The sequence below is a fragment of the Ptychodera flava genome, chromosome 19 (genome assembly GCF_041260155.1).
Source record: "Ptychodera flava strain L36383 chromosome 19, AS_Pfla_20210202, whole genome shotgun sequence".
NCBI lineage: Eukaryota > Metazoa > Hemichordata > Enteropneusta > Ptychoderidae > Ptychodera > Ptychodera flava.
Window position 1 is genome coordinate 33942605 of NC_091946.1, and position 26327 is coordinate 33968931.

Sequence of the window (26327 nt, forward strand, 5' to 3'; positions counted from 1 at the left end):
AGACAATTACATAGGCCAACCTGTACATTTTCATTTCCCTTTTAAGTTCACAATCGCACAATATTAGTTATGAACAATTAGGCGTTTGCAAGTAGGCATAGTACTAGCATAGATAGTGTCTATGGTACTAGTGAAGACGAATAGCTGTCCCCGCCCCACGCCCCCTTGGCCCACAGAATGATGATGTTGTCCTGTTGGTTTGCTCGGTAGCATAGGTAACATGCAAATGAGAGCGACGTGACTTGCACCATTATGTCCTTTAAGAGGCCAATGAATATGAACAAAGTACATACCTTGTCGGAGGTGGAAGTAAAGTTGTCGGGCACACCGTCTTCTTGTTTGTGGTGTTGACAGAAAGGAAAAGATTGTCAACATTATTCTGACACTGTTATTTTCGGAGCCGAGGGAAAACGATACTCGCATTGTTACCGTTTGACAGGCCAAGTCTCTGTCTCAAGCGGACCTGGGGAAATTCGTCTTGCTTTTGAAAATGCTTATAGCAGTCCGCTGACAACATAAGGATCAATCAGAGGTTAGTTACAGTCATTTCAATCTAATTTTACTCGCACTTGACCATGAGGAGAGGGTACGTTGTTTGCACAAGACTGGTGTAATGCTATGATCCAATCGCATTGCTTCAGAGTGTTAGATCAAAGTCTTAATTTCTGAATGCCACAGTCAAAACCATTCTCGTTCATATTAGTTGCGTGTCAGAGCATTCCGTGATATCACGGATAAACTGGGACAAGGCTGCGACTTTGGTCATATTTTGTCTGTAACGACTTGACAATTCTTCTGTCTGTTTTTTATTGTTCTTCGGGAAGGCAGAATTGCCGGGTAGCTGTCCCAACAATCGGCCATTCTTCGATGTATTACACAGCAATGCAGCAGTGTCTAGTTTTTCCTCTCTTGCGTAGAACTCTTTGTCTTCATAAACTTTCTTGATCGTTTGCAGTGAACATTTCTAGCAGATCTCGCACAGAATCGACCACCAATGAGGAAAACAACTTTCAGAAGCTTTCGTATACATTATAGATATTTTCAGTTATCACACTTGCAATATTATAACAGTGATTTTCCTTTTCACCAAGAAGATTAGAGATAACGATGGGCAGTCCATATCATATTCATAACGTGCTCTCTACATATTAAGTGAACACTAATCTCTCGGAAAGATCTCGTATATGGGTCTTCGCAAAGTCCAACCCCAGACCCATACTCGACTGAAATTTTCAGTCTATGCGTTGTGTGGCAGACAAACTTCATACAAACAGTGATGCTGTTTACAACCGCCTTAGTGCACAGACTTGCAAGATTGCTGTTTAAAGTATCTATCATTACCTCCTTTAATAGTAAAATTATTTTCTCCACTGGGACACTTCTAATTTAATTCAAATTATAGGTACGACACATACAAGGATTATTACGTACCACATCTGATCATCTAACACTTGCTTTCCGTAAAAAGGAAACATGGATTCTGTAAGTCCCAGTATAAACACAGACCATTTTCAATTGTAAATTTTTTGACTAAAATATAACCTCAATCACGGGTACAGGCATTAACAAATTTAAAGCGACAGTTTCACGCTTCAGATTTGTTGTTACCAAGGGTGACGAACGTTGTTACTTAAACCGGTCTCAATTTTAAGTAACTAAAGCAGATTTTTCGTAGTAAGTCTGTCACGATGAATATTGTGCTCGAATCGCCTCCTTTTGTCATTGAGAAGCTGGAATATCGCTAAGTTTTACAAAAAAACACTGCGGTATCTAACATAAAACAAGTAGCGCCTCACTGTTTATACATTACGATTCATGCTTAAAATTTTATGTACAGCTGTATTCAGTGGTGGCATAAGTATCTACCGAGAGCTTTTTAAATTTGTTTTTCTTTCTAAAGCAATCTGCCGGTCTAGGAGAAAGCATAAAGTTGGCTCTTATTGATGGTGCAGTCGTTAAAGATATAAAAAACTAAGGTTACTTGGTTCAGCGCATGGCTGCTACGGCATATGACTTCATGCATCTAGATATACTCTCATTAGAACGCTGAACACTGAAGGGGCATGCAGGTGCCCTCGTTTATCACTGTCCGACCCCTCCATGAAAGAGATAGAGAATTCTTCATTTTGAGACCGAACCGAACGTACAAAGAGCTTCAGGCAGATTTTATTGAGATCGGCTACACAAACTTTGCTTGACGGCTATTCAGGGGAGACAGGCTGACAATGGCGGACATTCACAGTGTCCACCAATAGGTGTAAACATCATACAATGAAAAGGTCAACTCAGGTCAGAAACTATTGGTTAGCAACGCTTGTTTACTAATACTGACAATGTTCCATGTACATCGCTTCATTTTAAACCCACTGACAACCCACCGGCCGATTCTGATATGGACATCCTAAAAGGACATCGTCCTTGTCCAAAGTCGCGTTTCTGGTATCGCCCCGAAAACCCATAGACTATTGTCATGTTCTATATGATCTCCGATTTACCGTTGATCAGATAAAAATGTCAGTAATGAATTAGTTAGCAGGAAATAACATCGATTTTATTATTTCTTTTAAGTCGGAAAATCTATTATAAAAATCATAACTTGATACTCAGAACGACTTGAAGAACATTGCCCAGTCTTGGGAGATCACGCCATCAGCGTTAAATACAAGAGAAAAGGAGTTCAGTGAGACTTAAGACTTGTTAAATGCGATAATATCCACAAATGTGCTTAATTAAGAAAGGTAGCCTAATTGACGTGTTTATAAATAAAATATGGCAAATGCAGCTTTACTATAAGTGTCAAGTAAACTAATCCATGCAATAAAAATAAAGCTATGACAATGAACGAATGTCTACTGTTGGACGAAAACGCGTCGATCGTATGATAATCGTGTGATTTTTCTCAAAGTTTTTAAACTATTCCAGACAACTTACATCACAAGAAGTATTTTTAGTGTGAGTGGTGTTAACATATTGATGAATTGAAAGACCAAGGCGATGGTTGATTGGTTATAAATGTAGTTGAAGCAACAGTGATTTATTTTTGCATTTCAGAACGGCGTTACGCTTGATCTCATTTCACATACAATTAACATAGTCTCAGGAGATGCGTGACCGATCCTCCATGTTGAAGTAAAAGCGAACACAAGTTTTGCAAATTGAGCAGAGAATAACGTTGGGTCCCTTCAAGATAGGTGTTGGGGATTATACTCACTAAACCACGTCTTGTTTTGAGGTATCTTCAAGAGGTCATAAAGTGAAATATGCATAATGTTGTATTGCCGACTCTTCGTGACCTAAGACAGTTCTCTAGGGTGTTACCATGACCCCATGAAGTCCTTTGTTGTGTTTTGTTTGCGAATTAGTATCGTGTCGATCGTCAGGGAACACAGAAGACAGACTTTCGTTCAGCCGATACCTATGAAAAATATTTTCCTCATTAAAAGGAAATTCCGTTACGCAAAAATGTGTCTTACTTCTCCCGCCCCTACCCCATCACTCTCATTCTCACGTTCTGCACTTTCTATCGCGTCTGTTTCGCGTTCTTTCTCCGGCTTTTCAAATAATCTAATTAAGATCACACCTCTATGGCTAGTATAAATGGACAAAAATGTTCATTTTCGGAGGTTCTGGTCATGCTGCGACAAATGACACGTTCACGATGCCCGTATTCCATCGTTACCATGAGTATTATCGTATTCACTGTGGCAAGGCGCACACTAGAGGTTTCACCGAATCGATGTAGACGGATTGTATTGCATTGGGTCTTTAGGTTGCGACCTTGTGCAAATCAAAATCGCTTCTAATTTGCGAAGAATTGACTGGTCTCTATCGCTGATACGCAAAGCAACACAAGCTAGATCATATTTTGACCATATTTCTCCATTTGAATGAAATATAGAATATACTAGTATATCTTGGTTTGCTACGCACAGTAGGTAAGATGCACACAACGGGTTCAAAGATGACCTGATGAAAAGCTATAAGAAGCCACAATAGGGACAATGCTATTGTTCGTCCTAGGGCTTATGTATTCATCGAGGTTGCCACCTCTTTTATGAGGTTATTTGTCGTCGGCCACAAACAGCAGCCTAGTTGTTGCGAGCCTGCCAGAAAAAGTGTACGGTAGCAACGCAAAAATGTCCCGCATGGTAGATTTTGAAATCACGTACACATCCCATTGGTCGATACAGATCTGATGAGGTGTAAGATTTAGTACCGATTTCACTTATCTCAATTACAGTCTCAAGGCCTGCACAATGTATCGCGATATCTTTCACGGCAACAATAGAAAAGGGACAATAAAAAGCGGCCATGGTCGAACAACGATTGAAAATCTACTTCAAACTATTTTCTTTTGTCAAACTGCACTCTAACCATTACCTTTCTAAAGTACAAGACCAGATAATTTGACTTGAAAACCTGGAATCATGCCATCATACGATCACTTTATTTTTACTCAGTTGAATGTTCAACAATGCAGAAAGGTCAAGATTTTTCTTATTCAGTATTTTCATTGACAAAGAGGTATAAAGTTCACTTACAAGAACTGGGGTGATCTTGAACTTGAATGGCAGTCAAGCTTCTCACACATCTAAGCGCAAAAATGCTTCTTTTTCAAAGTCGCTTGTCATCTTTTACCATCTTTCTAATGCAATGTTTTTCATGTTTTACCGGCCCGTACCATCATCAGGCGTAATCAAGATGGCAAAAAAGGCTAGAATTTACGTCGAATGTACATGTCTGACTTTCAAATATATTTATTCACATCAACTCCAGAATCAGGAAATTGTTTATTTACCCGCTTGGGATGGAATGCTCAACGGGACAGGTATTTTGACTCGGGAATGTTTAGATGGTGTTCTGACTGTGTTGGCTCATTTCGAAACATGTTAATCATTTTCTTGCTCTTGGAAAACAAAAGTTTAATCTGTCCCATAGCAAGAGGGATAGCGGCCATTTCGAATTTAAAAATATTGGTAAACTTTAGGTAATTTGTTTCTATGGTAGGAAAATTGACACAGTGAGCCAGATTTTTATTCTTGAATAACGAAAGAGAATGATTCAAAGAAGTATTCACGAGGAAATTCTTTGCAAAAGTTTGAACACTTGCGATGCGTGATAATGGGAGCCTACTCTGGCAAAAAATACGTAAGGATGGCCCCTTTAGTGGCGGAGTCCATACCTATAGGTTATCAACAATGTGCATTTATTGTGAGGTATGTACAATGGAAGTTGGAAAAGACCCATGGCTACGATGAGTTCATGGTCTCGATAACGAGGATTTTACCTTTAATCTTGACCATACCACCAATTTTCAACGATTCGCAATTATTTTACTTTCTTGAAGTTCAGTTATCTGTGGCCTTTGATACATTTTCCAGAATGTCTGCCGTATTTACAAACATGCTGTTTAATTCCCTCCCAAAATCATGGCGAAATCCCTCCTTTTCAACGTTGTAAAAAGGTACGCTGTAATCTGTAAAATTCAAATCTTACTGTTGAGAAGTCAAGTTTAATCCGGTCTACCTGAGTAATATGTCAACATTAAGGTTGCATATAGCAAGTTTGTCACAATGAATCGTCTTGGCAGAGCCGTGAACTTTATCTTCCAAATATAAGTGGGCGACCAAAAAATATCACTTTTTTGTACCTTCACATATGAAAATAATAAATGTGTTATGAAACGTTATATTTGTGACAAGTTCTTACAATATTTTGCATCGGGATAAGGTGTGCTACTTCTATCTTTAACCGTATGGAAACTTGATCAAAATATAATTGTCTACATATATACAGTTCACTGGTTGGTCAAAAAAAATTGTCGAACTTTACTCTCAGGTAATAATTAATAGTTGGATGTTAACGTTAAAGAAAAAGGTACAAATGTATTGTGAAACGCTTAAATGACAAATCTTAAGAAAAAACGATTAATGTGATGACGGGAGGTAAAACGATGACTTAACTAAAATATCACTATTATTGCCATTGCATTGTTTGAAACATCTATACATAAACAATTATGATTTCTTTTGTAATGGCAGGCCCTCGATTCTTCAAGTCTTGGATGAAAAATGTTCATAGGAGTGCTTTGTCGGTCACTTGTGTTCTCCTGGGCTATAATCAGTGTGTTCGGTAAGTACCTGATATTAAACCTAGTGACAAAACAATACTACTACAGCCGCGACGAATTAAATTTAGTTGGTGTAGTTGAATGCACTATCTCCCGTGGATCTAAACTTTGCGGGATGTTGTAAGCTAACTATTGATAGCATTTACGGGATTTCTAAATTTTCTCCGTCAACGCGTGAACTTAAAATATTTGATGAAGTTTAAGGTAATAGCTTTAAATAGGTATGTGACATTAGTGTCAACTTGGCTCTACCGTATTAGATATCTCCCATACGCATGACGAAATGCACTCTGTCAGTATTCCGCCGCTTTTGGGGTAGACATAATGTAGTTACAGGGCCAATATCTGTAACTTTGGATGATTTTTTGTCACTATTTTTGTTTTGTACGTCAATTTGCAATTTCTTGTTCTACCCGGGAAACATGCTGAAACACCAATTGTTTGGCCTGTCACCACAGCGTCTATACGTGTGAAATGCCCTGTTATTGTTTGCATTTGAATTCTAGTCCGGACCAGAATTCACTTGTCAACATAACAATGCAGTGTACACATGCACAGGCTGACTTGACAAGCTGAATACCATGTATCTCAATATGCTTTGGGGAGTAAAACAAGAAACTAAAAAAATCAAAAGTAGGAGCTGGTCCTTTAAAGGAATACAGTCGCCTGTAATCTAAATATGCCCATATATGGTCAAAGGGGAGTTCCTTGGTATTCAAAATGCATATGTGAGGGCGCTGTTTTTAAAAAGCGGCCACCCGCTTAAAATCTGTGATTGGTTAGATTTTCTCTTTCCATGGTAACTGTAGCAAAATTGGAACAGGTGACAGTGTACCTTTAAGCCGTCAGCGCATCAAACCGCTTCTGCGTGCAACGGTTCCTTGAGGTGAATCTAGTAATACATTTGCTATGGAGTAATATACTCCTTTAGTCGAGTCAAGCTAAATACTATTTTATGGTGAGACCATCTCTACCCTCGTTGTCTACATGAACTGTATCATGACTTTTGGTTCAACGCTTATGACGTGAAGATTGTAATTCGTCGTATACAATGTTTTCAAACCATTTTATTGATAGCAAAGCCTATAAACAATTAGCAACAGCAGCAACAACAGCAGCAGCAACAGAAACAAAACTACTACTATCCGTGAACTAATTAAAAACAAATGCCAGCACGTTTAACTTGTACTTATTTCACAACCGGTAAAGTATGCAGCTTACTGAACTATCTATTCATCTATTAATGAGCAATGCAGTATTTCATTCTATTTTCTTGTCTCATTTTACGATTCACCGTTCTCTTGCAGGTCAGAGTACTCCCACGCCACATGAAGGAGACACGGATGGTAATATCGACCTATCTATAATTTAGCAATGGCTACTGTAATTTAAAGAAATGCAGCCATACGAACTCTAAAAAACAAATCCCATTTAATCCTTGTTTTCCACTCTGACATTTATTAGAAGCAATATAACTAAAGAATGAATTTTATGGCATTGCAGCGAATTGGTAGTGTCTAAACACTGTTGTCTTTATTTTGAGAGAGATAAAATTTCTCATTCTAGATCTCTATGAGGCATGGCCGTACTTCACTTTATTTGAAGTAATATGACATACAACGGTCAGACGGAATCTCCTATATGTTGGTTCTATTGCGTGCATTTAGTTTAGTTAACAAATCAGAACTTCCATAGTAGTTAAAGTATATGACTTCAGATTGTCAGATTGTCAGATTCGTTTATTGCGTTTCAAGGCCTCCGGCCCATATGCAAGGGGGGTTACAGAGATTTTAAATACATGGGATAACAAAATATCTTAGAATCACAAACAAAAACATAGACAATGCATAAATATCTACAGTACGATAGTAATGTTTCAGTCATGGATTACTATTTGTGAGAGAGCTATTGTTCTCTGCTAAAGGCTTTGTTTACAAAAATACATAGATTCAGAAGGTCATCAGTTTTAGAAGTGCTCATAAGTTGAACAAATTTATGAAAGTTTGGTTGCTCAAAATAAGCACGTGATAAGTATTGTTTTCTAAGTTCTGTGTAAAGCGGGCATTCCAGAAGAAAATGGTATTCATCTTCTACATCTCCCTGTGAGCAAAATTTACAAAATCACATCGATATCGTACCTTCTCTAAAACAAGCAAACAATTGTATAAAAACTACGAGTACATGGTAACTTAAGGTATTTTTCAGGTTCTAGCAAACTTTTGAATTACATGTATGTACGGAGTTTTGGTTTCAAAGAAAGTTTACCAGTCCAAAGTTGTCTAAGAACATCTGAAAGTCTCGTATCAAAAAGTGACAGAAACTGCTGTTTATTGCCTATCTCCTGGGCAAGCCAGGCATAACCGAAACCATATGAAAAAAGAACATTCTTTATAGAGGTTGCCCACGTATGCCTACCCAAGCTATCAAGATTACATAACATGGTGTACGCATGTCGTGGAAGTCGGTCCTGAGGCATCTCAAGTAATTTAAGCCAATAGCGAATACAACGCTTTATAGTGTAAAAGTGTACAGTAAATCTGCCACATTCACCCAAAACAGCTTCACTTGTTGTATTGCTTGGTACACCTAAAAACTTTCTAAACCATTTTCTGTGTACCTTTTCCAACACATCATAATAAGTAAAACCCCAGATTTCAGAACCATAATACAAAATAGGCAGTATCATGACATCGAAAACTTTAAAATGAGAATGCAAATCGAAATGAATCTGTCATCAATTGCTATATGACTTTAAGTTGTCCCTTATCCAGCCAAGATCATATTTAACTATCAGGTCAGGTTGGTTGAGGTATGAAGTGAAGCACAACATGTCAAATTGAAATTCGAAGATTTGAAGACTCCTGGAAACATAGATACCATTAACATTATTTTTATGGACTAAGCAGCTGCACAGTGAACCCGGATTTTCACTTTTGATTCGGAAAAGGAATTTTTATCAGTTCCTTTGCTAAAACTTTGAGCAGAAGTGTAAAGTCTTTCAATGTTGAGGGGCGCATTATCGTAATACTGTGCTCTGTCAACATTATCTTGTTATCATATCATGGTTGCACCCACCGAAACCTGTGATTACTGTGTGCCAATATCGTCACTGATGACGTAATTATGAAACTTAAGGTGAGTATTGATGCACTGTTGCTATTATTTCACAGGAGCGTGTCTAGGCAACCCGTGTGATGAGAACGGCCCCTGTTTCAACAGACCCACCACGGTAGATGGGAAAACGCAGTATGTATGTGAATGCCCAGACAACATGATTTACACCGGCGACCTGTGCGATCAATTCGGCGGTAAGATGATTGTCTTCGGCGTATTTCTGAATTGCATGTGTAGGAACACATTTTTTCTCGAAATATGCAATATGGACACAGCCGTTAGGAAGATCTAGCATTATTGATGCGTTTTTTGTATGTCAATCGAAGTTCTTGTTCTACTTTCTAAAGCATGCTATAAAAATACCTACTATTTCACTTGTCAACACAGCGTGTGTTATTAGTGTTATTGTTCACATTTCAATTCCAGTCCTGACCAAAATTCACTCGTGAACAATAGTAACAGTGCAGTTTATACATGTACATGCCGAATTGACAAGCTGTGCGTCTCAGCATGCTTTGGGGAGTAGAACAAGAAACTGTGGTTGACATTGAAAACAAAAATTAGTGAAAAAGTCACTAAAAGTTACAGTTACTGGTCCTCTACAAGATGCTTTGCTTACCACATCGCGGCGAAAACTAACAACTCTCGTCACTCAGCCATGCCTTGAAATTTGAAATGAGTATTTGTCTCGGGTACAACAAACAATAAACATATTTTACATTTGCAACGCTACCTTCATTCTATCATTTCTCTGTAGGTCCGACGAACGACAAGGAAACTTGTTTCGGACGAGACTGCTATGTCGGTTTCTTCACATCTCCGAATTACCCGAACGGCTATTTACCACGCCACCGAAAGATATACACGCTTTACGCACCCGGGGCAAAGTCTGTCACCTTCACTACCCACGAGAACTTCTCCGTGGAAAGCCACAAAGACGAATTCTACATCGGAACGGGCCTGACGTACCCGACCACACTCGATTTTGTCAACAAAACCTCCGATCCCTTGCAGTACGTCTTTCAAGGTTACACGGCAGCACCGCCGTTCTCATTACCTGGAAACGAATTCTGGATGATATTTGACACGGATCGGACTGTTGAGTTTATGGGATGGCGATTAGACTGGATTGCTTACGGTGAGAATATCTATCGATATATACAATCCTATATATGCAGTGCTCCCCGACTGAAAGTTAGCCTGGAACTTACCATAGCGGAAGGTTAGGTAATCCTCCCACGGGGTTCGTCTCCATCATCATCCACGGAGTAGCGGGGGTGGGCTGGGATGTTCACGCTGTAACTACTGATCCTTTTTTAAGTATTTTTGGTGTATTTACAAAAACACAGTTGCCTCTCCTTCTCCCAGAATCACATCGAAATACCCACAGGTGCTTGCAGCGTTGCTTAGATAGTCGATCGAAGATCCGGGCAACGCTGCAAGTACCAGTGGAAATACCTGGCTTTCAGTTTGTCAATACAATCTGTATGTGTGCAATGTCAGTTGTTGACAAATAAAATTTCATGCTGGACTAGAATTCATAAAATTTGTATGTAGGATATTGCATCTTGTAGTCTATACATTGTATTTGCAAGGCTAATACTCAGTATTTCAACACTCACCAAGGGGAAAAAATAAGACAATGTGTTTTGCACAGAAATTATGAAAATATAATTGTGAAAAAGTCATAACAATCGCGTCCACACAATATTTAAATTTTGTGGCGCACACTCAGTAATACTTTGACTTTATACGAGGGATACGTGAACATTAAGTCAGATTTGGTAGCTCTCAGTTCGCATGCTGTAAGGAAATGCTGTCAACATCGGACAAATATCTCCGGGAAAGAACTATATTTCCCTCCTAAATACATATCGTCGAGTCCAGGCCCGGGGAAAGAATTGTATTTGATGACAGTGAAAGGAAGGGAAGTCACAAAGGAACAGCAGCAACTCGTGAATCATTTACATTTTTCTATTCTATACAACAAAGATATATTTTTCTTTTATTTCTTGTATAATTTATTCGCAATACAAAGTGCAGGTATAAGTCGTTCGAAGGCTACGCATTGTTTACAATCTGCAATGTTATTGTTGACTAATGAATGGTCAGATTTAAATTCGACATGAGGGAGTTCATGTTTTTTTTACACATTTTGATTTTTATTTTCTTTCTCGTAAAGGGTATACATGTCTGAAAACTACAACAATGTGACCAAAAAAAATCACATAACTTTGAGCAAGGTTTCAATTTTCTGAGCTTGAGCTCTTTGATACAACTAGTTTCTGATGACAATTACAGAAGGAAATGACTCTTCAAGATTACAGACATGGTATTTATGTATAGACCATTTTGCTATGATAATTATAAGATTTACAATGTTTTCCAATTTCTTTGATTTGAAATATTATCCTCTGATCACATCTACAAATTTTAACTCAACTTGCATTTGTAACATCTTACTTATTACTTTCTCCGTAAAACTCCATATATTTTTTGCGACAATACATTCCCAAAATCTATGCTTGTAAGTGTCGTATACTTGGCAACGTTTACATAACGGAGAATCAATTTTTTTCCAGTGAAAAAGCTTAACACAATTTGGTAATCTACGGATGGTAAATTTCCAGTGAAAACTGTGAAGCTTAGTTTCTTGTGTAACGTTTTTTGCGAGTAACCACACTTCCTTTTCCTTTAATTGAAAATTACATTCTCTATTCCAACTTTCCATCGCATTTGGCTTCATCACAAAGTCTTTAATTATAATATTCTGTAAACCATTCTTGTTGAAATTTTCGAAATACCGATGGTGCTACTGAAAGAGTCATAAGCAAAAATATTTAAATCACTCATTTCTACAGACACAAAAGTTTTGTACATTGAATTCCACATAAGATGTCTTACTTGCGTCAATAATTTTCTGTCTGACAGCAAACCAAACTTTAAGACTATCTCTATAGAAATGTGGCAACGCTCTTAAAATCTGAAAAGGTATATAAGGTATATAATAGGGAGTTCATGTTGATTTGACAGGAGTAGAAAAAGAAAGTTCACGTTACAAACAAAACAATCGTCGGAAAACGCTTTTAAACTTATGGTTAATTGAGCTTTATCGAGGAAAACGCAGACTTTTAAAATCACTGCAGTCTAACTCGAGCTCGTCCCCCCGGGTGACTAAAACGCACAACCTTATTTATATTCATCTTGTGCCTGTAAACTTCTCTCACTGACAGAACAGCAAAGTTTCGACGAAGAACCAATGAGCATAAATGTTACAGAAGGAGACGATGTAATGTTTAATTGCTCTGTCCTGAACAAGCAAGGAGTGATGTCCTGGAGCAAAGACGGCAGCGAAATCATCAACAACGATCTGAACATGGTCAGCTCCAGCGGGCGCTATGACATCATCAACAATGTAGAAAACGTAGAGTACAATCTGCTCGTACAGAATGTTGACCGGTCGTCCGCGGGATCTTACATAGCTTACGTATCAGCGCAGAATGGACACTCAGCTATTCAGAGCCAAGCTGCAATTCTTGTTGTTCACAGTATGTGCTTTCTTTTTTGTTGTTCAAGCATGTTGCAACGATAGAATCCGAAAGGAGATATGGTTTAACATGATCATGTTACTTCATCCTCTCATCATTTTGCCCATGGTTTTATTATTGTTACTGAAAAACTAGCAACGTGCTCTACCGACAAGACCATCAACATAGAATATAAGGGCTACTTCAAATCTAATAAATATTTCATGTTTTTCATCAAAACTGCTCTGGACTGGTTTGGAATCAATATGTGGAGGTGGATTGGGGGGGGGGGGGGGGGTGAAATCCGTAAAAGAAATGTATTTGTTGATAATGTTACTTTTGGATATTTGACAATGTTTAATGTTCCTTTTTAACAGCCGCAGCGATTCAGCGTTTTGTAGAACAGCCTAGTGACGTCGAAATCGTTGAGGGGAATGATACCTTCTTGAAATGCAAGATTGAAAACAAGGAAGGGACCGTGATATGGTATAAAGACGGCGTCGCTATCAGCAGTGACGCCAGCATTATCAATGGTGATCTGCGCTTATCGATCATTGGAGACCACTCGGCTGGGGAATATTACCTCGCCTTCCTCGGGTTGACTGTCGCTGATGCCGGTAACTATAGTGTCGTCGTCACGGCGGCCGATAACAGTCCAGAGATCCGTTCAGAGGAGGCTGCACTGACTGTGTTGAGTAAGTAGAGCTTTCGTGGTCGAATGTTATCCGATGGTGTACAAAACGACAGTGTACAACAAAGAGGTCCCAGAACGAATGATTGAATTGTGTTTTTCACAAACGTGCAAATTTAATTTTGGCAATCTGTAATTAATATTAATGTTCGAAAAACTGCATCTGTAGACGTTTTCATTGGAGTAGTGCATCGACGTCTTTTCTTCGCTACTCCCCAGCCTATGTCTTGTCACAATAGGCAAACTTGTTTGAGTTGTGTAAGTGATATCATTATTTTGTAATTGAAGTCAAATCGAGAGAGATGTAATCTGTCTTGTTACGGATTCAGTAGATATCTAGCGAAAACTAGATAATCATTCATCCAAGAAACATAGGTTTTCGTATGGAACAGAAATGTTGAAATTGTTTACTGTTTTACTTGAAATTGAATGGATGGAAATTAGTTTCATATGAAATGAGCAACAGTATGCGCATATTGACAGTACATGAGGGGAATGGCATACTGTAGGTTTGTTGCCAAGGGCTTGACAGTCGCCCGAAACAATGTTTCACGAAGCTGTATGCTGAGGGTAACATACTGCTTTGGGCGACTCTCAGGTCTGAAGGAAAACAAACGTACTAGTGTGCTGGCTACTCGAGTATGACTAGTAAATGTGTTCTGTAACACACATCATTACATTTTCTCCCCCCAAAGTTCCTCAGCTATCATCGCTCTTCTCAGTCGCAGACGACACGGTCATCTCCTTTTTTTGCATTCTAAAGTGCACATGCGTAGATGGTACTTCTAAACTTCCCCTGTCAATTGTTTTACCGACCTGTTAACCGGTTAACAGATTCGGAAACTGTTGACTGGTAACTTGCTCTTTGCATGCATGGCGCATACCATGTGACCGTAAATTAATGAATCACAGCATAGAGTTTGGAAGAGGTGTGTTACAAAGTGCATTGAAATGTAATTGATATGTCTTATAAGGAATAGGCTTCTGTTCTTGGTAAGTAAGTAAGTAAGTAAGTAAGTAAGTAAGTAAGTAAGTAAGTAAGTAAAATACAACAGATCAGGTTCAAAAATAGAAATAGGGTACAGAAATAAAAAAACAAGAGCACGGCATAGTTTTACGTACTGACTGTTTTCGTTCATTTTCTCATACAGGACACCAGTGGTTCATTAGAACGCCAGAGTCTCTTAGCATCGTCGAGGGGCAAACCCTAAACCTCCACGTAACGGTGGGAAACAAGCGTGGCACACTGTCGTGGATCAAGGACGGCTACATCGTCCTCAACTATGACTTGGCCGTCGCCGTTAACGACGCCCGCGTCTCCATCAGCAATCCGTCACAGGGTGTGTACGACCTTGTCATCACTGATGTGACCTTAGCTGACGCTGGAACCTATCAGGTGTCCGTGACTGGAGGAGATTCTGATAATCCAATATCTACAACAGCAATAACCTTGTCGGTGAATGGTAGGACTATAACCTTTAAGTTTCACATATCAACAATAACTGAGATAGATGGCATTGAACTTCTTGAGGTTGAACAATTCGTTGACGCGATTATACTAGTGAAGGTCTCAGCATGCTGTGTATATATATATATATATATATATATATATATATATATATATATATATATATATATATATATATATACAGACTTGTACTGTAAAACGAAATGCACTTGCTGTAGGAAAATGTTATATTAATCGAATAATAAAATAAATTTTAGCCGAATCGAGATACTGACTTTTGTAAATGAGCGAACAAGTCTCTAACCTACATTCTGATTGCCTTCGCCAGAGATTGGGATTTCTTTAGGTTTGGAAGTTTAAAGACACGCCGATAGAGTAACGACACCCATTTCACGGTTTATGAAGGGTCAGTGTAGCCACAAATCAGCTGATCATCATGTTATTGTACCGTTAAGAATGATGTGTAAAGTATCATTTTTTGAGTAACGAGGTACAAAAATGGTTAGGGAAAATCAACATCGTTTTATAGGGTTTATAAGCGGTCTGGTATGGAAAACCCTTTCGACCCTTCCGCCTAGCATTTTGGCAAATCTACTTCAACAACACCAATCTTTCGTTTCTTCAGATCTTGAGACACAAAGTTTCGTCCGGACACCGGAATCTGCTGAGATTGCCGTTTCAAGTAGATTCGTACTTCACAGCCAAGTGGACCACAGAGAAGGTGACGTCATCTGGTCCAGAAATGGCGTCGACATCTCGTTGAATGGCGCCATTACAAACGGCGATTCGAGATATTCTATTACCGGTGACCCCTCACTTGGTGAATATCACCTGATGATTGACAACGTCCAACACAGTGATGCTGGGAACTTCAAGGTCAGGGTGACCGCAGCTGACAACAGCCCTGAAATTGAATCCGCAGACGCTAGTGTTACAACCAGAGGTAAGTAGATACAAGCAGCTTGTCAAAGAGGCTCTCTTGATGAACGCACAGACAAAAGAAAGACAGACTGGCAACGTGGCATGCCTTTTGTTTCATGGTCGTCTCTGTAGACTATGGCCTTTTCATATTAAAATGAGCTTCACAGGTGTTAGATTTTATTGGAGACTTTGTTCGTGGTTGATAATATGCTAAAAATACGACGAGATGGCATCGTGCTTCTAGTCGCGTAGCAACCATACTTACTTTGTGAGCTCTCAGGGCAGAAACCTGCTTCACGCAAATCAAAACATAACACGGCAGCAGGTTCATAAACACGTCCTTCAATGACCAACTTTTAAAAGACGATATGACTGACCGTAAAACCATTGCGAATAATCTGACATTATCGATAAAAGACTTTCAAATTTGGTTCAAACACGCTCATTATATATTCATAAAAATGTGAAAGGAATTTTTAAAATGGTAAAACTCACTTTCCCGAAGCTCAAAACTTTCCCGTTTTCGCCAGCACGCCAATTCCGCTCAGCGCCACACAACAACAACACAAACTTTTCCGAGCATACTTTCGCTTAAAAATTGGCTAAAATCCGGAAACTAACGACGGATGCATGGTCGGCACTCTTCGGAAAAGAGAGGCGAGAGTTCCCTGAGGCGAGGCGAAAATGGAGGGCTTACGTAAGCACTTCTCACCTTAAACAATACCCGTTGCCAGTCTGTCTCTCTATTTGTCTGTGGTGAACGTGAAAAGGGAGGGGTCGTCCCGTATGCGGCTGCGCGACTTTCTCGTTGATAAACATTGACTCTTCCCAGAAACTGGCGATGAATGTCCAGCAAGTGTGAAACAAATTCAGCATTTGATGCGTGTTTATTTCTTTTAGTTCTCGCAGAAGTTATTCGCAATACAAATTACAGTATAAGTCTTTCGAAGGGTACGCATTGTTTACAATCTGCAATGTTATTGTTGACTATTGGATTCTCGGCCATATTACAATTCGACATGAGGGAGTTCATTTTGATTTGACAGGAGTAGAAACAGAAAGTTCAAGTTAAAAAAAAAAAAAAAAAAAAAAAAAATCAGCATAGTTGCTATAATACTAACGAAATTACTAAAAGGCTTATTTTTATTTTTATCTATCCATGTATGATGTAATTTATGATAAGATAAGTAAGCGTATACTGAAAATGGCATCTATCATTTTGATCAAACCTTATACTAAAAGCTTAAGTATCGGAAAGTCATTAAGCATCGGAAAATGATAAAAACATCACCCCCCCGAGCGTTCCCATATTATGTGTTAATTTTGTCATGCCTTCATACGTGTGTATTTTCTTGAAATTTTATCGATGACGGTCGAAAACGCTCAGGCGCTTAGACTTGTCGGCAGCGGGCCCAGCTTTCATTTTTGCCGCAAAAACAAACTGCCGATCGTCGCGCAGCATAATTTGAACACCAGGGAAAATTCAGAGAAATTAGAATTCATTTCTGGTAGGAAACACTCATGAATACCGTCTAACTGCAGCGCGGAGAAGTTCCAAGAGCGCGGAGATAAATTTCCAAGAGCGCAGACATTTTTACACACCGCGGAGATGTTCCAAGAGCGCAGAGAGAAATTTTCAAGAGCGCGGAGATTTTTACACAGCGCGGAGATTTTTACACAGCGCGGAGATTTTCCAAGAGCGCGTAGATAAATTTCAAACAGAGCGGAGAATTGTAACACAATTGGAACTATTTTGTGATTATAAGATCTTGAGCATTTTGTCATAATCTATTTAAAAATCATCAATCTGACAGTGTTTTTGTGTGAAGACGAGGGCAAATTTCATAAATTATTGATAATTGCACAATCATCAAATACATCTCTAACAAATTTTACATTTGTGTCTAGCTTTTCGCACTCTCAGGAGAGGAGAACCCAGTAAATGTAACTGATTTGTAAATTTTGTTTAAATTCCCTTTCCAAGGTTGATTTGTAGGCATTTACTACTCTCACCAAACGATGCATGATAAAATTTTAAATTTTCGATGGGAAAATGGCCTTCTACCTCTACCCAAATCAGTTCTGCTGTAGTGTATGTTGTTTGGTGATCTCTCTTTCAAATGATTTGGTAGATGTTAAGAAAATGTCTTGTACATTTATTCATTTCATATACAAGGAAATGAGACCTGGTAAATTTGATTAAACTACCCTTCTCTTGTGAGTGTGCTAATTAATGCTGGAAAATTTTAAAAAATCACTGAACTATTTCAGCCCTTCTATTAAAAATGAACTATTTTTGGTAGATGCAAAGAAATGTAATCAATATCATCTGTCTGTTGAAACCTTAAAATATCAACGGCAGGAACCAACAGTTTTTGTCTGGAATTTTTAGGGACTGTACAGAGGTGTCTTTGCAGCTTTCAGGGACCACTCCGAGGAGACCCTAAATCTTTTAGAGACCACACTGACTTGACCTTGAAACTTTAAGGGACCACCCTGATGTGTCCCTTAATCTTTTTAAGGGACACTTAGATATGACCCCTAAACATTTTTTAAGGACTGGCCTAGAGAGGCACTTTGAAATAGTAAAGAACCAATCAGATATGACCCCGAAACCTAGGTCCTCTAAACAATAAAGCAATCATCAAGTTTTGACCTTTAATCTTGGCATTTTCAAGAATGTGTATCAATGAGATGAATTATCCTTAAAAATTGTCAAAAAGGATAAATTTACAATTTTTGAAAAGCAGATGGCTTTAAATATTACATTTTTTGTTATACTACATTAACATTTAATTCGATAATTACAGTTTTGATATTTTCACTAGAAAAATTTATAATTACTAAATGTTTTGAGTAAACTCTCTCTAAGAAAGCATATTCTGTGACTTTTACTGTTCATCTTATAATCACAAAATAGTTCCAATTGTGTTTTGTTGTCTTCGTCCACGGTACGAAACAGTCTGTTTCACGAAGCCGTTTCCCGAGTGAAACATACTGCTTTGGGCGACTCTCAGGTCCGAAGGAAAAGAAACGTACTAGTGTGCTGGCTACTCGAGTATGACTAGTAAATATGTTCTGTAACACACATTATTACATTAACTCCCCCAAAAGTTCCTCAGCTATCATCGCTCTTCTCAGTCGCAGACGACACGGTCATCTTCTTTTTTGCATTCTCAAGTGCGCATGCGTAGATGGCACTTCCAAACTTGTCAACTGTTTTTCCAAACTGTTAACCACTTAACAGATTCGGAAACTGTTATAGAAATAACGGGCGACGCGCTGACCATTAACGTTTATTTATGGGCAAGGGCGAGAGGAAAGCCAAGAATTACCGGGCGAGGCTTGCCGAACCCGTTAATTTTGGCTTTACTCTCGCCCGCGCCCATAAATAAACGTTAATGTCAGCGCGGAGTCTGTTATTTCCATTATATTATCAAACGAACCCCTAAAACCGTCAAAATTTTCGAAAATTTCCCACGCGAACAACAACGGGGCCCCAGAACTTGTCAGTGAGCAGTGCGCGCGCTGTATAAATTTTGCAAATCCGGAGATTTTTTCAAAAAAGTGTCTAAACTTAACCAACAATTGTTCCATTCTATTTTATGATTGATTATGATCTTTGTAAAAATTACAATTTACGTTTTAGCTGAAAAGTTACAGTGTTTGAGATATTATTCATATTCACGGGCACATAAACAAACCATTATTGCGTATTTGTGTTCGGTCACATGGTTCAGCTCGACCAATTAATATGCGGCGGACAGGGCATGGTAATATAATGAATGACTAGTACCTTGCTCTTTGCATGCGCATGCATCAGCGTCAAAATTGCGCATACCATGTGACTGTAAATTAACGAATACAGCATAGAGTTTGGAAGAGGTGTGTTACAAAGTTCATTGAAACGTAATTGACATGTTTTATAGGGAATAGGCTTCTGTTCTTAGTAAGTAAGTAAGTAAGTAAGTAAGTGAGTGAGTGAGTGAGTGAGTGTGTGAGTAAAATATAACAGATCATGTTCAGAACGTTTGGGGTACAGAAATAAAAATTAAACAAGAGCACGGTACAGTCTTACATACTGACTGTTTTTGTTCATTTTCTCATACAGAACACCAATGGTTCATTACAACGCCAGAATCTTTTAGCATCGTCGAGGGGCAAACCCTGACTCTCCACGTAACAGTGGGAAACAAGCAAGGCACACTGTCCTGGATCAAGGACGGCCACATCGTCCTCAACTATGACTTGGCCGTCGCCGTAAACGACGCCCGCGTCTCCATCAGCAATCCGTCAACGGGTGTGTACGACCTTGTCATCACTGATGTGACCTTAGCTGACGCTGGAACCTATCAGGTGTCCGTGACTGGAGGAGATTCGGATAATCCAATATCTACAACAGCAATTACCTTGTCGGTGAATGGTAAGACAATAACCTTTAATATTCATAAATCAAAATTAATTGAGATAGATGGCATTGAACTTCTTGCGGTTGAACAATTTGTTGACTCAATTATACTAGCGAAGGTCTCAGCATGTTGCACACACACACACACAGATATATATATATATATATATATATATATATATATATATATATATATATGTATGTATGTATGTATGTATGTATATATATATGTATGTATGTATGTATGTATGTATGTATGTATGTATGTATAATAACACAAATTACTTCAAGTACAAAGTAATAATACCTGTTACTTAAGTTTCATGCCTCCTGCAATCTTCAGACAGAAAGTTCTCGCTGTCTGTCTGAAGATTGAAGGAGGCACGAAACTTAATTAACAGATATTATTACCTTGCAGTTGAAGTAATTTGTTTGTGTGTGTGTGTGTGTGTGTGTATTAAATATACTTGTATATACGGACTTGTACTCTAAAATGAAATGCACTTGCTGTAGGGAAATGTTATATCAATGGAATCAGAATCGAGATATTGACTTTTGTAAATGTATGTTCTAGACGTAGAGCGAACAAGTCTGTAACCTACATTCCGATTGCCTTCGCCGGAGATTGGGATTTCTCGGATTTGGAAATTTAAAGACACGCTGATAGAGTAGCGACACCCATTTCACGGTTTGTAAGGGTCATTGTAGCCAAAATTAAGCTGATCATCATGTTATTGTACCGTTAAGATGTTTAAAGTATAATTTTTTGGGTAACGAGGTACAAAAATGGTTAGGGAAAATCAACATCATTTTATTGGGTTTATAAGCGGTCTGGTATGGAAAACCCTTTCGACCCTTCCGCCTAGCATTTTGGCAAATCTACTTCAACAACACCAATCTTTCGTTTCTTCAGATCTTGAGACACAAAGTTTCGTACGGACACCGGAATCTGCTGAGATTGCCGTTTCAAGTAGATTCGTACTTCACAGCCAAGTGGACCACAGAGAAGGTGACGTCATCTGGTCCAGAAATGGCGTCGACATCTCGTTGAATGGCGCCATCACAAACGGCGATTCGAGATATTCTATCACCGGTGACCCCTCACTTGGTGAATATCACCTGGTGATTGACAACGTCCAACACAGTGATGCTGGGAACTTCAAGGTCAGGGTGACCGCAGCTGACAACAGCCCTGAAATTGAATCCGCAGACGTTGGTGTTACAACCAGAGGTAAGTAGATACAAGCAGCTTATCAAAGTGGCTCTGTTGGTGAATATGAAAACGGAGGGGGTTGTTCCGTCTGCGGCTGCGTGACTTTCTCATTGATAAACATTGCTGCTCTCCAGAAACTTGCGATGAATGTCCAGCTAATGTGAAGCAAATTCAGCATTTGTTGCATGTTTATAGTTCACCATTTTGTAGGTTCCAATTACTGTAAGACTTTGCCAAATAAATTTCGGTTGCGTCCATTCATCTATCTGAAGCTTCTTCGGCCGCAGTCTCCATTTCCATACAACCGCTATTGTCAAATTTTGGGTACGCCCAAGGGATATTGAGATATGTTGAGCATAGCAACAGACCCGTTGTATGGGTCCTATACGCGCAGCCGTAGACGGGACGACTCCTTCCCTTTAAATTGTGATGAATATTTGTATTTTGTATCTGAAACTCTCGCACTCGACTAGACTATTCGCCTTTGTATCGAACACTTTCCTGTATTTTAAAGGCTCCCATAAATTTGGGATGTGTATGTGCCGACCATTTCTTTCAGCAGGAAGTTCAATATTTGCCTACGCATCTTGCTTTTTAGGCCCAACTGAGCCTTTGTCTGACTATCCAAAATGTTCACTGGAAAGAATAAACAACAACAAGACCCTGCAGCTTACTTGTGAATCACGTGGAGGCGATCCACCTGCAGCACTGGAATGGACTAGAGACGGATCTGTAATTGTTGGCAGCATAGCTGCAGCCAGCAACTCTACTGGATCGAAGCATGTGCTCGAAATGGAATCAACATACTCGTTAGAGGGCGCTATATTCACGTGTGTTTCAAGCCATGTTACTTTCACCGAATCAAAGATGTGCATGATCGGTCCACTTGAAACTGGTAGTAAGTGTTGTGTTCTCGTAGACATTTAAAGCCACGTTACCTGTATTTTTATGCTATTTTCAAGTATTTTGGCCTGGCAGTGATTCTTGCTTAAGCTACCCTTTGCATGAATTGGTGTACAATGTGTCAACGCAGTCTGAATGTTTGTAATGCCCTGTGGCATTGTTTACAGTTCAGACTAGAATTCATAACATGCATTATATGTGCAAGGCTATAATGTTCTATATTTTAACATCAAAATGTGGGAGGATATAAAAATATAGTGTGCTCATTAGAATATAAATCATAAAAATATTTTGATTGTCCCTTTGATAAAACACTCTATTAACATGACTTCTCGCTATTCATATAATTGCAAATATACTTTTAACCTTGCAATAAATGAAATGTGCAATTCTTATGTTCAAGATATATGTAAGATATGAATTAAACGTTTTGGCAGGCCTATGAGTTGAGATAAAGGCGATCGATAAGAGTACAGTTATGTAGGGATACACACAGACATACATCAACACAGATTGAGAGACAATGAGAGACATAAAAAACAAAGCAAAAAAGAAGTGGCAAATTTAGAGATCACTGCAGTCATTAATTCGTCAAATTTCTGCATTAAATTGGAGGAGCGGATACAAACTTCTGTGATGAAATGTGTGCCTGAAACTATCAGTTATAACCCCAATTTTTCATATCTTTGAACTAGCTTCCCGCATCCCGGACGACAACTTTCCCAAATGCAGCATCGCAAACGAAAATCTCATCTTAGACGACAGCGCGCTTCTAATTTGTGAGACTCGCGGCGGTATACCGCCAGCAACGCTCGAGTGGAGCAAAGATGGCGTCATCTATGAAGGGCAGTGGATGAACACCGAGACAGAGACTGTGAACGGCCTCCTGCTAAACCTTACCGCCGACCTAGAGGGCGCCGTATTCGTTTGCTCATCAGACCATCCTTCGTACGAGGAGACGAAGACGTGCGAAATTGGACCTTTGAAATTTACATGTAGGTTCGGCCCGCAGAAACAACTTTATACTCTGATTATATCATCGTTACCCAAATAAAACTGATTTGTAATATAAAATACCAAAATAGCTAAAAATGCACTTGAAAATGCTGACAGGAAGTGCTATTCACATCCGTTAGAAATCGAGGATATGTGGAATCGAATTATAATGACCTGCAGATAAAGATTGACATTTTTGAATAAATATAATACTACAATTATGAGTTGTTAGACGCGTCCCCTATAATTTCAGTAATTTTGAACATTTGTCTTTCAGTCGCTTTACAGTGTCCTTACTGTTTGCCTAGACGTATCACTTTTACGTTGCACCCGAATGCTGACCTATTTATATTTAGAAAGAGTAATACTTCTTCGTTGTCCAATTAACCGGACGTTGATCTATTATGAATATTATAATTCACAACGTTTATTTGTTTGTTTGTTTGTTGTTCCACTGTCCGGATTGGTAGTATGTGCCTCGGGCACACTTGTTGGGGCTCAATTTAATACTCAAGGAGTAAATCAAGTTTCACAGACTTATCTGTGTGAAATCGTGAATTAAACTCATCCCATAAAGTTAACACAAAAATGGCCTTTATTTTCAATTTTAAGTGTATGGAAATATTTGATTATTTGTTTCTCGAGTATTAAATTCTGCCTATTGACCCCTGATTTTAACTATCGAGTTGGAAAGTGAATGGTCCAGAATCTCTCAATTCCGAGGCGTTTATTACCTGAAACAAGACTCAATGTAGGTATTTTCTTTTCTAGCATCACCGTGGTATTCATCGCCATGGATCTGGCTCCTACTTGGACTTCTTTTGCTGGCTTTACTCATCTTGTTGATCATTCTTCTGATTTGCTGTTGTTGTTGTGGACGGCGCAGATACTGTAAGTACATGTACACCGTTCTCCTTAGTAAACTGATCTCGGAAAAGCGATTTTGAAAATCGTCTATAACACATTGATATTTGTTAAATTTTTCGCACGGTAAATTCATACTTGTTTGTAAAATGTGACACGTGTGTGCCATGCACATGCGCAACTTCAATTCTGACAAACCAAGCATGTCACTTTGTATCATAAATTGTACGTTTGTTCAACAACTTTATGCAAATATATGAATGAAAAAATCCCTGGACTGCGTAAAAAATTAGTTCAATTACAACTACGGAGACCACTTTGAAGTCGGGGACCACTTTGAGGTCTTAACATACGTTCGACGTTAAAATTTGGAGAACAGCAACTACTTTTTGAAAGCAACAGGAAGATGCGTACTATTCACAGAGTCCCCTTAACGATCTTAACTAATAGTTCGAGTTCTAATAGAACCGAGTTCTTATCTCGCACCCGCACCAGGTTTCGAAACATTTCATATCTCTTGTGCTCGCACAAAACACATTTCTTTGAAGTTCCTTGGCTTAATACTTGTATTCGCCTTAGAATGAGATGTTTACCGTGAATGAGTTTCACACTGGAACATCTTAAGCTTACATTTGACGGAAAAGGATAGCAAACTATTGCTCTATTCCAATAGAAGGAATTCGTCCTCCCAAATTTGTTCTGACAAGTGATCACCTATTCTTGATTTCAGGTTTCTGCGCAGACGCATGTCTCGCTATCTGTCCGTGCTGTACGTGCTGCAAGGGTGTCAAACATGCAGACGCTGCGACCATGGTCGAAACAGATACTGCCGATACTGCTATCATCGTTCACAGCACGTATGCCGGCTCTCCAAGAAAGAGCGAAATTTCAACCAGACGCCCGGATATCTGACGGAAAAGCCACTCTATCTCTTGGAGAATTCTCACTTAAACGCGAGCAATCACGTCCGCACGGATTATCGGTCTGAAAAAATCAAGACGAGAACTCGAGATCAGGAAACCGGGAGGACACGAAGCGAAGCCGACGAGGTAGAGAAAGAGGACACCGCGAAGAAGAACGCGAAAAACAAAAAGTCTTTGGATGGAGAGAAATCGAAAGAGACTTCAGGGAAGAACGCAGGTTAGAATTTCAGACCTCAAATTGAAAAACTGTACCTAAGCTTAGCCTAATTGAACCAAAAGGATAAGACTGCGCATTCGTTAATCTGAAATATCGACGTTACTGCTTTGTAAAACACATCACATTTGACAAGATTAAAGAGCCCAGTAGTTGTAAACATAAACCCTCGAGGGTCAGAGCTTATGTATTTTAACCAATGAATCTTTTGCATTATTTTTGTGTTCAATGTTCTGGGGCCCAAAGCATGTTGGGATACACAGTATTAGCTTTCAAATTCATCCTATGCATGTGAAGCTGCATCTGTATTGTTGACAAGTGAATTCTGGTCCAGCCTAGGATTCACACGTACGCTGACAGTGCATTTTACACAGTGTTGACAAGTTACATCGTGATTGTTTCAACATGCCTCGGTGAGTAGAAGAACTTGCATTTGACACGTAAAACAAATTATAGTGTATATTAAAATTAATATTAAAAAGTGATATCTACCAGCCTTTATTTGAACAACAAAATACAACAAAAAACGAACAAGAACAGCAAACAAAACAAACACACGAACCTTTACCTCATTAATTTCGAAGCAACCATATTATCATTGACTTTCAGATCACGATGCAAGAGGAGCCGAGCACAGAGAGTCCCACGTCACCAACATCAATGAAACCAACTACTATCTCCTCCCAAACAGCAGTGCGGTAACCGGAAGTACACACAATGCAAAGGGTGATTACGTCACTTCCTGCTCGTCGTCTGATTCGGACAAGGATAAAGATTCACTCGGAGGAAGCGGGGGAAAGAAAAAGAGAAAGTCAAGGAAATCAGAGTCGAGGAATGCTCAGGTAAAACGACAAGAAAGTGACATCACAGATGACCAAAGGCGAGTGTTGAATAGGCAACATCGAACGAGGATGTCCGTGGACTCGTTTGTGCCGTTGAGCAGACCAGATGACCG

General features: G+C 39.0%; 1 protein-coding gene across 2 annotated transcripts; it reads left to right on the top strand.

Moving 5' to 3' along the window:
* Window positions 1-409: 409 nt before the first annotated feature.
* Window positions 410-26168, top strand: LOC139119347 (muscle M-line assembly protein unc-89-like). 2 transcript variants are annotated; one of them, XM_070683122.1, is made up of 16 exons: window positions 410-532; window positions 6042-6132; window positions 7438-7476; window positions 9301-9438; window positions 10002-10382; window positions 12478-12792; window positions 13149-13466; window positions 14614-14925; window positions 15556-15873; window positions 19963-20274; window positions 21173-21490; window positions 22071-22370; window positions 23071-23370; window positions 24143-24262; window positions 24966-25375; window positions 25982-26168. In XM_070683122.1, the coding sequence occupies exons 2-15, from the start codon at window positions 6072-6074 to the stop codon at window positions 25145-25147; spliced, it is 3414 nt and encodes a 1137-aa protein (XP_070539223.1). In that variant the 5' UTR covers window positions 410-532; window positions 6042-6071; the 3' UTR covers window positions 25148-25375; window positions 25982-26168. The 2 variants fall into 2 exon arrangements, with proteins under 2 accessions (XP_070539223.1, XP_070539224.1); XM_070683123.1 differs by lacking the exons at window positions 19963-20274; window positions 21173-21490 and having other exon boundaries at window positions 25982-26161.
* Window positions 26169-26327: the final 159 nt, after the last annotated feature.